At 37.1% G+C, this 14,035-nt stretch overlaps 1 protein-coding gene across 1 annotated transcript; it reads left to right on the forward strand.

Annotated features, from left to right (window-relative positions):
• Positions 1-1,330: 1,330 nt before the first annotated feature.
• LOC148425779 (DEP domain-containing protein 1B-like) lies at positions 1,331-8,984 on the forward strand. The gene is made up of 11 exons (XM_088410731.1): positions 1,331-1,467; positions 2,563-2,828; positions 3,086-3,230; positions 4,519-4,646; positions 4,724-4,854; positions 4,943-4,990; positions 5,475-5,615; positions 5,730-5,896; positions 7,198-7,374; positions 8,072-8,251; positions 8,342-8,984. The coding sequence occupies exons 1-11, from the start codon at positions 1,420-1,422 to the stop codon at positions 8,504-8,506; spliced, it is 1,596 nt and encodes a 531-aa protein (XP_088266857.1). The 5' UTR covers positions 1,331-1,419; the 3' UTR covers positions 8,507-8,984.
• Positions 8,985-14,035: the final 5,051 nt, after the last annotated feature.

The raw sequence follows: 14,035 nt of genomic DNA on the forward strand, positions 1-14,035 counted from the left end.
CTTTACCTCCAGCCCACAGGCAATCACTAACTCAGACAAGATGTGGCATGTAGTTACCTATTAAACACTGATTGTGGCTGTGAATCGGGAGGAAATAGACATTAAGCATGTCTCACCCAAGAAAGTACTGCTTTATTTAAAAATAAACAGGAGGATCCCATGTTTTTGTTTTTCTGTCAAGGTTGCGCAAACATTCAGAAGCAGAAATATATTTCACTGAACAAATTAGTACAAGGAACATTTGTTTTGCCCACTCTTCATGGGTCATTTCAGAAATACAGGACAATTTTGTCACCAAAATTTTAACAAAATATAAAAAACAATGTATTTGTTTACATAACTGCCAAGGTAGATGGTATTGCTGATGGATATATTTTGCTGTCTGGTGCATCCCTCTACTACTGTAGAGAACAAATGAAATACATCAGCCATCACTTTTGAATTGCCGATTAACATAATTATTTTAAAAAACTTACGAATGAAATAGGCCTGGACAAAAACTTTTATTTATTGTTACTTTTGTAAGTTTTAAGTGATTTCAGTGAGAATTGTGGGTTTTTCCTTCTTTAACTGAGGGGTACCAACAATTTTGTCCACGTGTGTGTGTATATTATATATATATATATATATATATATATATATATATATATATATATATATATATATATATATATATATATATATATATATATATATATATATATATATATATATATATACCATAATTATGTGATCTTATACAACTTCTTATACATCTTTTTACAACGTGTTGCTTATGCAAATTGATAACGACGAAATATAATCCACACAGTACTGTATAGAGAAAACGGTGAAAGTTGGTTTCGTCCACATGAATTTGAATCTATGAACATATTGTGCTCAAGTAGCAACGTTTATCCAGAAAAATGCATGGGGGCAATTCAAATCAGGATACAGTACCAAACAACACGTTTCCAATGTTAGGAGGTGATTTAACCTAAGGTGGGATAAATAAATATTCAATACGACAAATCACAAATAAAGTTATACCCAAATGCCAAAGCAAGCACGTGTAAAAGTCTGCGGAAGTTAGGACAAGCCTCTAAGTCTACTTGCAGATTACTTGCAGTCTTCAGATCCCACAGCGGATAGGCAGCAACCTACGGCGCCACCATAAAATCACTGGGGAAAAGAAATAGACGTCTACTTAAATGCTTCTATGAGCTTGTTGTCACAGCAACAGCGGCAGCGCGTGCGTTGGTCACGTGTTCAGTTTTCCACCCAATCACGTGCTTCAGTTTTTGTGACGTTATATATTCAAAGTTGGCAACAAAGTTCCTGTTTGTAGCCCGGGGTCTGGACCGTCATGTTAAGCGTGTAAAAGTCCATTAGCTTTCGATGTTTATTTTGGATCAGTAAAAACTAAATCTGTCACGTCTGATGGAGGGGAAAGTTATCGGGCCAGGTCCATACAGGGCGACAAAGCTGGTGAGTGAATGTTTGGACAGCCAAACAAGAATCGACAGAGTCGTGTGTTTTGTTTTGTTTTTATTTCTTTGGAGTAAGATTCAATTGCTTGTCGTAGTCATATTAAACAATGCGTTTTCTTCGCAAATGTATGCAAGACCTATACACAGTTTAGTTGCGTAGTAGTAAAGGAGCCATTCGATGGGTTTTTGCTGGTTAGCTAGCTTATGCCGTTTTAACATACTCAGTTTTAATTGAAACCCCCAGTTTCGATTTTACCACACTTTCGGCTAGCACGTTGCCTCACATTTGCATCAAATTGCATAACTAAGGTGGAGCTCACATAGTTTGTCGTTTCCCCCTCTTGGAAAGCACAGAAGAATACTGTACGGTATATACTTTTTGTGTGGAAAGAATCAACACACTCTTATGCAAGTCTCTACTAAAGCAAAGTTAATTCAATCACTAGGGATGAACGTGTAGAATAACGACTTCTATCGTATCGTTCAAAATAACATGACAATATATTGCTGCCTGCACGGGCTTCTCTGCATGCCTAAACACTGTCAGATCAACAACTATCCACTTAATTATTTCGCGTTTACACACACGCACACATATACATACATGCAACTGGTGGACTTTACACAATTTTTAATAGTATACATACGACACGTTTGATCAATAGGGACCTCTTTGGACTTTTGTTCGCTAAATTTCTTGGGTACAAACGAATTGAGGACCCCTTCTATGCAGTCTTTTATTAACGAGGACCCAGTGTTTTTTTCGTAATTTAAAACTCAGTAAGTTACTACTTACCAAAGTTATTTCGTTTATTTAATATTTACTTCTGTTTACTTTGGCACTCATTTTACTCACCTTTTAAACTTGCACGTTTTCACATTATGCGTGCATGGCGCTACACTTTTGCTAGGGGGTGCTGTAGCCCTTTCATAAATCTGTGTGACTTGCAGGACTTGCAACATTCAAACTGATTAGATTTAGGTGCAGCAATCATGTTGGTTCATTTTGAAAATGTAAAATGTTATATAGTATGGCCTCTTTGTACTTAAAACTAAGAAATTTCTCTTTTGTGTACTACTTCCTGTTTTACAGTGGAATGAAATTATTCAACTCTTCCGCGGAGGCATGCCATTAAGAAGACACTGGATGCATTTCCGCTACTATGATTGCACTTTCTCAGGATCCGAGGCTGTGGATTATCTCCATCAGCTTCTTCGACACAACAGCAACTTTGGGCCAGAGGTGACTCGCCACCAGACCTTACAGCTGCTCAAAAAGTTCCTCAAGGCCCATGTCATTGAAGACATCAAGGGACACCATGGGACGGAAAACTTTGAAGATAATAGTCACTTGTTCAGGTAAACATAGTTTTTATAGTTTTAATTTTAAAAGTTGCACCTCATGATGCAACTCCTGCGCTCAGCCCCATTATACTCTCATACCACAAGTTTATGAGTTCAAAAAAAAAAATCAAATATTTTTTCTTTTATATCGTGTGAAGAAAAATCTGACAGTCGGGGATGGATGATTATATTATGTTATGTGATACAGTAAACAACATGTTTTGTTGTGTGTGATACTAATTCACTGAGTTCAACGTGTCCTTTTGTTTTAGATTCCCCACGTTGTCACCCCTTAAGTCTTTTCCATCGAGATCTCTGTCTAAAAACAGCACTGACCTGCCAAGACTCATCCGCTGGGATGATTATGAAGAATTACCACAACAGGAGAATGCAGCATCTGTGAAGTCTGCTGGCATAGTAAGACAGTAACAGTTGTGGATGCTTAATTGGTTGTTTCTGAATGTGCACGATATCCTGGAGAACTTTCTTGGTTTTAAGATGCTGCATAGGTGAAACCTGGTTTTGATAAGAGTTCTTAAAGGGGCCGTATAATGGGAGGTCAACATTTTGGAGATTTTACCCAGGTTACAATGTTGACAAACACAGCCAAAGTATAGTTTCCCTTTATCAATGCATTTCTTAGCATTCTTTGCCTATTCTGCCCTTTCAGCTGCGGCCACCCCCAAACAGATAAACATGACTTGTGAGAGACCTTGACGATAGAAAGCCCTCATACAACCTGTGCAAAAGTAAATTGAGTACATGAGGATCTTACCCAAGTCATTTAGTTTAATGTTGGATCCAGAGTTGAGAAGGAGAGATTCTGCTCTGAGTCTGCAATGGAAACATAAAAGTTTCATTAATTGGTTACAAAGGTTTTACTGTAGAAAATGTCAACGTCGTGAAGATGTGTGTTTGGAAGTACGCTGCCGGTGAATCGATGTCAGTAGTAAATAGTTCACCTACAGGCAGAATCATTGTTATGAAAACTAGGTTGCCACTGGTCCGCTTATTCACTCCTGGGATAGGCTCCAGCACCCACAACCCACGTGACGATGAGCAGGCAATATGACGGATGAATAGACGTCATAAAGGGAGCTAGGCGGTGAAGATGGCTTCCGTAAACAAGGCGTTTCACATCCTTGTTGGAAATATCGGTACCATGAAACTCAAATTGCCATTTTGCCAAAAGTAACTTTAATGCATATATTTCACGGTGGAAAGTTTAAATGATCACGATATAGACCCTTTAATGACAGCCCCCTGGCAAATGAACATTTCCAAGTGGTCTTATGCCCCCCTTACACTGCTCCATGCCTCAACTCCCACCCCATACTTCAAGTCAGAAAATATAGAATGTGACATCACTGGGCACATCAGAAAAAAATCCTCATTGTCCATTCTTAAAAGTCATCTTAAAACCCTTTCTATTGCTTGACCTTCTATTAGCGTAGGAATCTGCCCTTGTTTAAATGTTTTATTTCTATTCATTTTTTGCTGTTTAATTGTTTTGTTTATAATTTATTGACAACACTTGTTTTTTTTCAAGTTCTTCACATAATAAAACCCTTTGATATTTAAAAAAATGACTATTGATGTGTCTATCAATAGTCATATTAACTAGATGTATCAAAATGTTTTAAACCTGAGAGTGTGCCTCCTGTAACTGGCCTGTTTTTTTTTTTGTTTGTTTGTTTTTTAACAGACTTCGGATTTTTGGACCAAAAGGCACAGTGTTGCGATTGGGGATGTGCATGAATGCAAACTCATTCGCAGAAAAGATATTACTCCCAAACAAGTGGACCACGTCTGGAAGTCAATGACAGCTGCACAGTATGTACCCATCTCGCCAATGTTGGTTCTTGCCATGCTGATATTTTTCTTGGTGTACTGTAAAATGTTACTCTCAGTTTACAGCGAGTGCTGGGTTTAAGAACATTGGATGGCGTGTTGAATCCAGCACATGTGAAAGGAAAATACATTGTTCACAATGTGTTTAACATCAATAAGTCGGGTATTGTTGTGTTGGAGAACAATGATGGTAATGGCACAATATTTACAATTACTTCAAAAATAGTTGGCTCCTAATGAAATATCTGATTGCTATCCATCTGATTCCTTCTACACAGATGACTTGCCTTACTGGGTGGTATCAGCAATGAAATGCTTGGCCAGCTGTAAGTATATACCTGCATGTAAAATTATACTGCCCAAAAAAAAAAAAACTCAATTGATCCCTTTTTACCGAATGTAGATCCATGACCGATGCAAAACAAACAAACAAAAAACCAAGGAGCAACTAAAACAGTGGGGGGAAAAAATATATATATATATACGTGTACATATATATATATATGTATGTGTGTGTGTCCGTAAAACAGCAGACACATTCACGCCAAGTGTGAAGAAAAAAAATATTTTTTCTTAATATCATATGGAATGCAAGACACTTTGATATTGTGCAGTTTGTATTCCCATCAGAAAGTATAGCACATAAAAGTTAAATAATTGCCTTCATCTTTCCAACATAGAGTAGAGTCTACTCTATGCTTGTGGTGTCTTTGTTCCTACTGTGGCACTTTAGTGCAGTACTCTAATATGCAGTGTATTTTAATTGTGTATAGAAAAAAAAAATCAAAACATGTCTTCTTTTGTTTTTAGGGCCTAATGGAAATGACACCAAACAACCAGTGTACCCAGGATTTGAGAGGGATGTCTTGAAAACGGTGTCCGACTATTATCAAAAAATGAAAGAGCCTCTGCTGACTTTCCATCTTTATGAAGTCTTTGTCAACATTCTCAGTGAGCTTTACTTTTCCTGAGTCCTTTTTTATATGTTTACCTCCATGAGTGAAAGCTTTCACTCAGTTTATCCTTCTTGGCGGTTTGATTTTTTTTTTTTTTTTTCCCCCACAGGTCTGTTACAAGAACAAGACTTGGCCACTGAGGCTCTTCAAGTCAGTACTCTTCTGCTGCCGCCGCCCAATCGGAGACATCTTCAGCTATTGCTGAGACTCATGGCACGGGTCTCCCACAACCCCCATCTGCCACCACTTAATGACACGATTACCACCCGTACTCTGGTATGGATTCCTTACCGTTATTTGCTATACATGTGTAATAGGGATGGGACGAGATCTTGCAAGATTAGGACGCCGCGAGATTTTGTAACCCTGCACAGCATGAGATCTATTTTTGGGGGGGCTGTGGGTATTGAAATGGTGTACACAGGAGAGTATCATGTTCTGCGCTATTGTTATTGCTTTTAATGACACTAAAACACGGCACCAAACTTGATGAGAACTTCAAAATAAACTGTGCCGTACTGAATAATATAATTTCACATACATCTTTGTATTCTTTTGTTTTAAAGGTTTTCCCGGTAGTATGTCGCAACAATGGCAATAACTGACCCACAAACTGTTGCGGGCCGATTGAGTCACCACTCCTGATATTAATAATATAATGTTGTTATGAAATCATGTTCAGTTACCAATTCAGGGCACTTAAAAAAATTATGCTGATGATGTATTGTATCACGTCTGATGCCAGCATTTCACGCAGCTTCGAGTATAAATTACCTGCTTGTTTGCAACGCTCGGTGCTCTATATGGCGGGTGAGAGCCATCAGATTACTTTGAAAGGCAGTCGAATAGACGCAAATGACTGCACATTAAAGCTGACAGCCTGATCACTTTTGAACAAAACCCAGATGATTCAAATGCCTGCTCTGTGGTTTTCACTTTGTCTCATTGACCATTAGCTATTGGGGAAACATTGTCTAAAATCGTAGTTTATATTTAGGTAAAAAAAAATGTTTATTGTCAAATAATTATAAAACTAGTAGTGTATGATACCAACGGCCTTGGTAAGCTTTTATTTTGAAGTTTTCCTAGAAGTTCTTTCTTCTGAAATAGGTCTACTTGATTATTTTAATCAACTCTGGGGTAAACAACCGTTTTGTTGTTGTTGTTGTTTGACATAAGTCTGGCTGCAACAGCATTAGGTGGAGAAAATCCAGCTTTAAACAACAAAATAGTGAGGCAATGTCTGGATTACATTTCAACAAGAAATGACGGTCTTTTTTGGTGTCAAAAAACTTACCAGTTAGACATCTTATTGAGAGCGGCATGCACACACTTGGTGATCAAGCCAGTGGTGTTTGTCGGCGGCATATGTAGGTAAATCAGCCATCAAAGTTAAGTAGTCCATTTTCTTAAATTTTGAGACACTTGTTTTTACTAGTTGGCCAACTATTTACTACAACCGCAGCCAGTTAGAGATCAATATCCTTTTCTGCGTCATTTCCACCTGCCTGCAATCATAGATACAATGTAAGTGGTTAATTTAGCTGATGACTCCTGCTGTGCTCATACCTGCCTAGATGGTGCAAATGTTCTCGCACTGCGTTTTGGGCTCCCCGGATGAGATGGACTTGGATGAGTTGCTTGCCTCAAAACTGGTCACGTTCATGATGGAGCACCACAAGACCATCTTCCAAGTACCTGGCAAGTTGCGCTGCCAAGTTGAAGAGCACCTTTCCCACTTCCGAAGAGTTCAGGTATGAATATCATTAATGTATTTTTTATAATAAGTGAGAACAGTGCAGCGGGAAAGTGCTTTCTTTTCTCAAATGCCTGCTTTTTGCGTTCCACTTCTTATTTGGTCTTGAATTTCCTTGTTTCATGTTTTTTTTTTTTTTTTTTTTTTTTGGTAGCTTTTTTTGGAGTATTTTGGCCATTTTTTTTTTTGGCCAACTGTAGACCGGCAGGCAGCTTTAGACAGTGGCAACCAGTTCTGTGTACCCCACTTGCTGCACAAAGGCAGCTGGAATAGGCTCCAGCACATCCACGACCTTTATGGGGATAGGCGCTCAAGTTAATGAATGGATGGAGTCATTGTTATGGACTGGCTTGATGCGAATCTCCCTAGCAAGCACACAAACAGGATTACACGTCTTTCAGCATTGGCTGGCCTATGCATATAATTTCATGCTAACTGTAAATGGGAGATACTGCTTGTTCAACATTGCACAAATAGCTTTCACATTCAAGTCACATGGATTTTTCGACAGTTTTCTTTCTCCCGGATGTACTTGTTTTCGTCACGTGATTACTCAGACACTTTAACGAAGCACACCTTTTTAATTTTAGTGCTTACACCTTACTGTAGCCTACATGTTTGTTTGTTTTTTCAGTCACGCTTGCAAATATTTCAATAGACAGTAGTTCCATTTGTTGTTTTGTTTTCCCCAACAGATTAAATACGCGGGTTCTGATACAGACTTCAGCTCCTCCCCAGCGGTTTATACACAAACTAGCAGAATGTCAGAGGAGCCAAAGGTGATTTGTAACGAGACCCCACTGCAAGAGATACTGGAAGGTCTGATCTATGACAAAGAGCTTCCCGCCAAGGACAAAAAGAAAAGACTCAAACAGGTACCGTATGCTTTCACATGAACAATATGTCAATTGATAACATGTTGCAACGTTTGGTTTGAATTTGCTAAGTAATAACTTGTATTTCAGTTCCAAAAGTCATATCCTGAAATCTACCGCAATCGCTTCCCTTCCGAGCAAAGTAGAGCTGCTGTCATACCGGAGAAAATCCCTCGCCTCAAACCTTACCAAATGTTTTTCAACCTCAAGAAACCATCCAACCCTTTTCAGAGGAGCTGGAGTTTTAGGGCATAAACTGTTACAACAGGACTTTTAGATAAGCATTGTGCATGTGTCTCATGATTGACACACCAGATGCTTGGTAAACAAAAAAAAATTGCTTCACAAACCTTCAGAGAAAGGTTGACAAAAAAGTTGGAAAGAGTTAGATACTTTCCCAAAAAATAGTTTATTGACTATTTTGTGTCAATTAACTTCTCTATGGGCCAGTCAGACCAATAAATAGACAGGTGCTAGATTGACTAGCAGCTGGGTATGGAAAAGTCAAAACATTGTTTTTGAATTATATTTGAAAAATGTGTTCAGTATTAAATAATAACTAACCGAGGTATTGTTTAAATGTCGTGGTTCAGATCATTCAAATTAAACAGAAAACAAACCCACTAATTATACTGGAAATTTCAAATTAGAAATTGTTTTAATTGTCTTTTTAAGTTTACAATTCATTAGCACTAAATGAATCAATAAATGTAAACTGTTACAATTCAAGTTTTTGAGTACCGTATTTTCTGCACTATAAGGCGCACCTAAAAGCCTTAATTTTTTTTAATAAGATGATGGTGTGCCTTATAATCAGGTGCACCTTATATATGATCAATATTGAGATTGGGATTCGTAGATGGGGAATGAACTGATAAAGTAAGCTTTCCCTTTTTGTTTTGTGTGTTTTCGGTTGAACAAGGGTGGTCATATTGACATTTGAGTTATCATGCTATTGAGAGTTTAGAGTAATTATTTGAGTTATTATTCTTATTACTTTGAGTATTACTATATTGTGATTGAAAAAGTTTTAAAATATGTCATTAATTGCGGGTGCGCCCTATAATCCAGTGCGCCTTATATAAGGAAAAAGTTTTAGAATATGTAATTAATTGAGGGTGCGCCTTATAACCCGGTGCGGCTTATAGTCTGGAAAATACGGTACTTGCTAAAGATGTGCAGTAATGTACTCAAGTGAGATATATACATTTCAAAAAAATCTGTGTTACTGAGTCTAACCATTATCACATGTCAAAATCCAAAGGTTTAGTTTAAATTACTACTACATTCAATTAGTAATTTAGTAATATATAATTTTCTATAAAATTCGCTTGTAAACGGTTGCATATTTCATTTGTAATACAATTGTTTGTTTCTTTGTATTGTATACTGCACTCTCAGCATTTGACTTGAAGGGTGAGTTTCAGTTGAAAAATATACAAAGATACAAATACAAACATTACTCTTTGTATAAAGTTTGAATATCATCAATTTTTCTCCTAAAACAAACTTTAGATTTTATTTAATCTATTGTACACTCAAGACATGATTTTGTGTATGTGTGTGTGTGTGTGTGTGTGTGTGTGTGTGTATATATATATATATATATATATATATATATATATATATATATATATATATGGGTACACTAGCCTTTCTCAATTCGTACATTTTTCAATGTATGATAAACTGTAAAGTGTTTTTAGGCCTGCTGCGTTGTTAGTTATGTTAACTTAAAGTTTGTCTTAAGAGCTTGTTGTATTTTTTTAAATGCTATCGTTCATGGTTAATACACTCAAATGATTGTAGTATTAATACTGGATCGACTGTTACACTTGAATTTTGACTGCTGGAAATTGAAACACTTGATGTTTATTTGATGTCGATTAATTCTATATGCCTTCAATGTATTTTGTTTTTTACTCTGATATTCCAAATTTGTGATGAGGGCATTATTTCCCACTGTTGGATCACAGCATGATTATGATCTGTTTTTTAAGAACATAATAAATAACACTGCAAGATGAAAACAAATGTTGTAAAGTCTCTGTGTATATGTTTGTCACGTGTTAAGGTTGTATGTTGAAGATTATACTGTACTGTAAAAAAGTACTTGCTTCATCCTGGTTTTACTTCATTCTAAAATGATTTTATTTACAGGGGGGTGAGGGGGAAGCATCTATCAGACCCAATGTGGAAAAGGTAATTGCCCCACCCCCAATGTTAAATCACATGGCAACTGTGACTAACCACCAAGAAATCACAGTAAATCTTTTAGACAAAGCGAAATAGGCTACAAATTCCCAAGAATAAACATATTTTGCAACAATCCAAAGAACTTCAAGAAGATATTAGAACAAAAGTGATGAAATCTATCAATCAGGAACAGGTTATGGCCCCATTTCCAAAGCTGTAGGGCTCCAGCAAATCCCTGTCAGACCCATTATCCACAATTGAAAAACCTGGGAAGTGGCAAACCTTCCCAGGAGAATTTGACCAGTGGAGATTACTCTGAGAGTGTGACAATGGCTCATCCTGGAGTTCACAAAAGAACCTAGATAAACATCCAAAGAACCGCAGGCCTTTGCTGTCTTCAGTTAAGGTCAGTGTTCACGACTCCATTATAAGAAAGACACTGGCCAAAAATGGCATCCGTGAGTGGGTTCCCAGGTGAAAAAAACCTGTAACAAAGAACTCAAAGTCTAGTCTGACATTTGCCAAAAAGCAACTTGATGTTCCTCATGACTTTTGGAGAAACATTCAGTAGACTGCTGAGTCACAAATGGAAATTTTGAAAGCTGTGCAGCTCTCATATCTTATGTAGGAATCGTACAGCATTTAATGGAAATTTCGAAAGCTGTGCAGCCCATTAAATCTGATATAATAATCGCACAGCATTTGATCAAAAGAACATGATGCCAACAGTAAAGATGGTTGGCAGTGTTATGGTCTAGGGCTGCTTTGCTTCTTAGGGACCAGGACAACTTCTTGTGGTTGACAGGTGACTGTATACCAGAAGATCCTCAAGAAGAATGTCCCTTTGTGCCCGACTGTATACCAGAAGATCCTCAAGAAGAATGTCCCTTTGTGCCCTTGACCTCAAGTGATTTATGATAATGCAGCAGGACAACAATCCGATGCACACCAGCAAGTCCACCTTAGAATGGCTCAAAAGAACAAAATAAAGATTTTGGAGCGGCCAAGTCTAGATTTATACTTTTTTGAGATGCTGTGACGTTATCATCACACATTCCTCCACATCAATATGAAAAGCCTTATCACAATAATTTTTGGTGTGTGACGTTATTTTTCTTGTTAACTTACAGTCAAGGTATGGCCGGCCCCCTTTTTTGGTGTGTGACATTATTTTTCTTCTCAATTCTATTTACTTCTCATTCTTACTCACATTCTCTTCAGAATGAGTTTGAGTAGTTCTCGACTAAGGTAGTATCACCATCTACGAAATTGGTGGTATATTGTGACCCCGAAACCCTCTTCTACTACTGTAGCAGAAGGTGCTGAACTGCATCCATTTTTTTATTTGCCATAATTGTCACAGTTAGTGAACTGAACATTATTTTTCTTTTACTTTTATATCAGTTAATTGATTACAGTGGAATAACTGGTGTTGCCAGTTGAACGCTTTTGTCGTTCTCATATCCTTCAAGTACCCTGCAGCAAATGGTGATTTCCATGGTTTTTAGTCAACAAGTGGAGTATTGATTTTCAGAAGAACAATGACTTTTTAGTAATGACTCATTTTTTTCGAATTCAATGCAGGGCTATTACATTGTTCACGTCATAGCTTGGAGGCTGAGGCACTTGTTATTTGCTTATTACATTGTGTGTTATATGATGGACCGAGGCTCTGCTTCTTGAAGTAAACCATTCTGCTGACCTTAAGTATAACCAAAGGAGAAAAGATGTTTCTCTGTGTTATGTTGTTGTACCATCCAGAAATGTCTCTCGTGTTTTTTTTTTAAACATTGGGTATGTTCTATAGTCAATTTTAAAGAAGCAATTACATTTGCAGCATGAGGCTCTTCTTTCCGCAAGGTGGTATTGGTGATTGATTCAACAAAAATGAAGACAGAGTTTCAAGACAACATTCGCAACTGTTAATCTAAGCAGTATATTGGAGGAGCATAAAATATAATCTACAGCTCCCTGCCTCTAGGGAAAAATGAATTCATTGATTGGGGACAAAAAAAAAAAAAAGAAGCCAAACCTTGCTCACATATTCTTAGCATGATGAAGGCGCTCCCAATTTATGAAGTGATGACAGAGAATCAGTATGTCAAATGCTAGTGTAGTGCAGAGTAGGGGTTCTCAAAAGTTTTAGAGTCAGGGCCAGCTTTTAGAAAGCAATTTTTCCAAGAAACCTCAATGTAACTTTTTGTTTGACAAGTATATTTTTTTACTTTTCAGCTATACTGACTTTCAGATAATAAAAATTGCAAATTGCACATCTCCTTATAATAAATTGGGTCAATTTCCCCCAAAAAGGTTGCAAAAAGGTCTCAATTATTCAGTAAAAAACAGCATTCTGAAATCAAACGCATTTTGACAAATTTTGAAATTATTGCATTACACTTTTTTAAATATATTATACTGGTTGAATTGATTGCTTTATGGAAGAGTCACGAATGCTTTTACGATTTAATATAAAAGAGAATGAAATGACCCCTAATACACTATATATATATATATATATATATATATATATATATATATATATATATATATATATATATATATATATATATATATATATTATATGTGTGTGTGTGTATGTGTGTGTGTGCGTGTGTGTGTGTGTGTGTATATGTATTGATAACTAACCGAACCAAACTGTCCTTGTGTCATTAGTGCAGCTCTCACTCATTTATATGGTAAAACTGTAAAGAAAAGAAAATACACTAAACATAACTAGGGTAAGTCCCATATGAAAAAAAATATATATCTTACTAAATATACACAAATTGCATATATTAAATCAAACATTTACCAAAAGGGAATAGCGATCACAAATGAAAATGCTAATGAGCTAAATGTATAAAAGGCAACACTAGATAGATACTAGAAGATAAAAAATAACATTAGCTAGCATGTTATCTATAGTCACAAATTGGACCAACGAACGACTAATTTTGGGCATATTAAAATACAGTAAATTACATTCCTATGAAGAAAGCACAACTCACAGACAGATCTCACAATGCGAAGGAATAACGTGTGCGCACTGACAGCAACTGCTCTCAAATGAGGCAACTCCACCCTTCCCCACCACCAAATGCACCAAAAAGAGGCAGCGCCAAAAAGCAGGGACTAAGCTAAACAAGGCATGAATCTGTAACTGTTAAAAAGATAAACTAAATCAGTTTCAAAACACACAAATTATTTCACAAACCTCCTGCAGGCAGGCCACAGACTCGACTTTGAGAACCTCCAACCTTTTGCTTTAAATTTAGACTGCGGGCCGGGGGGGGGCTCTAAAGACCACATCATCCTTCTCACTACGCCTCAGATTTATATTGCGGACCGGTGGTGGGGTGGCTGCTTTAAAAACCACATTACAAACGTATGTACTGTCTAAGTGCACAGCCAGCGCCAAATCATTCACCTAATCGCTACGCTTATTTGCGGGGCTTTCTGTCGCTGTTTTACTTTTTGTCCACTTTTTTATCACGCGAGGAGAGGGAAGGGGAATGGAGCGAGCTTGCTGTGCACTTTATGGTAGATCCGGAAAGAAGAGCATTGCTGAGAACTTTCACTTTTCTGGGA

This window comes from Hippichthys cyanospilos, chromosome 3, assembly GCF_059441005.1.
Source record: "Hippichthys cyanospilos isolate Australia breed blue-spotted pipefish chromosome 3, RoL_Hcya_1.0, whole genome shotgun sequence".
Classification (NCBI taxonomy): Eukaryota; Metazoa; Chordata; class Actinopteri; order Syngnathiformes; family Syngnathidae; genus Hippichthys; species Hippichthys cyanospilos.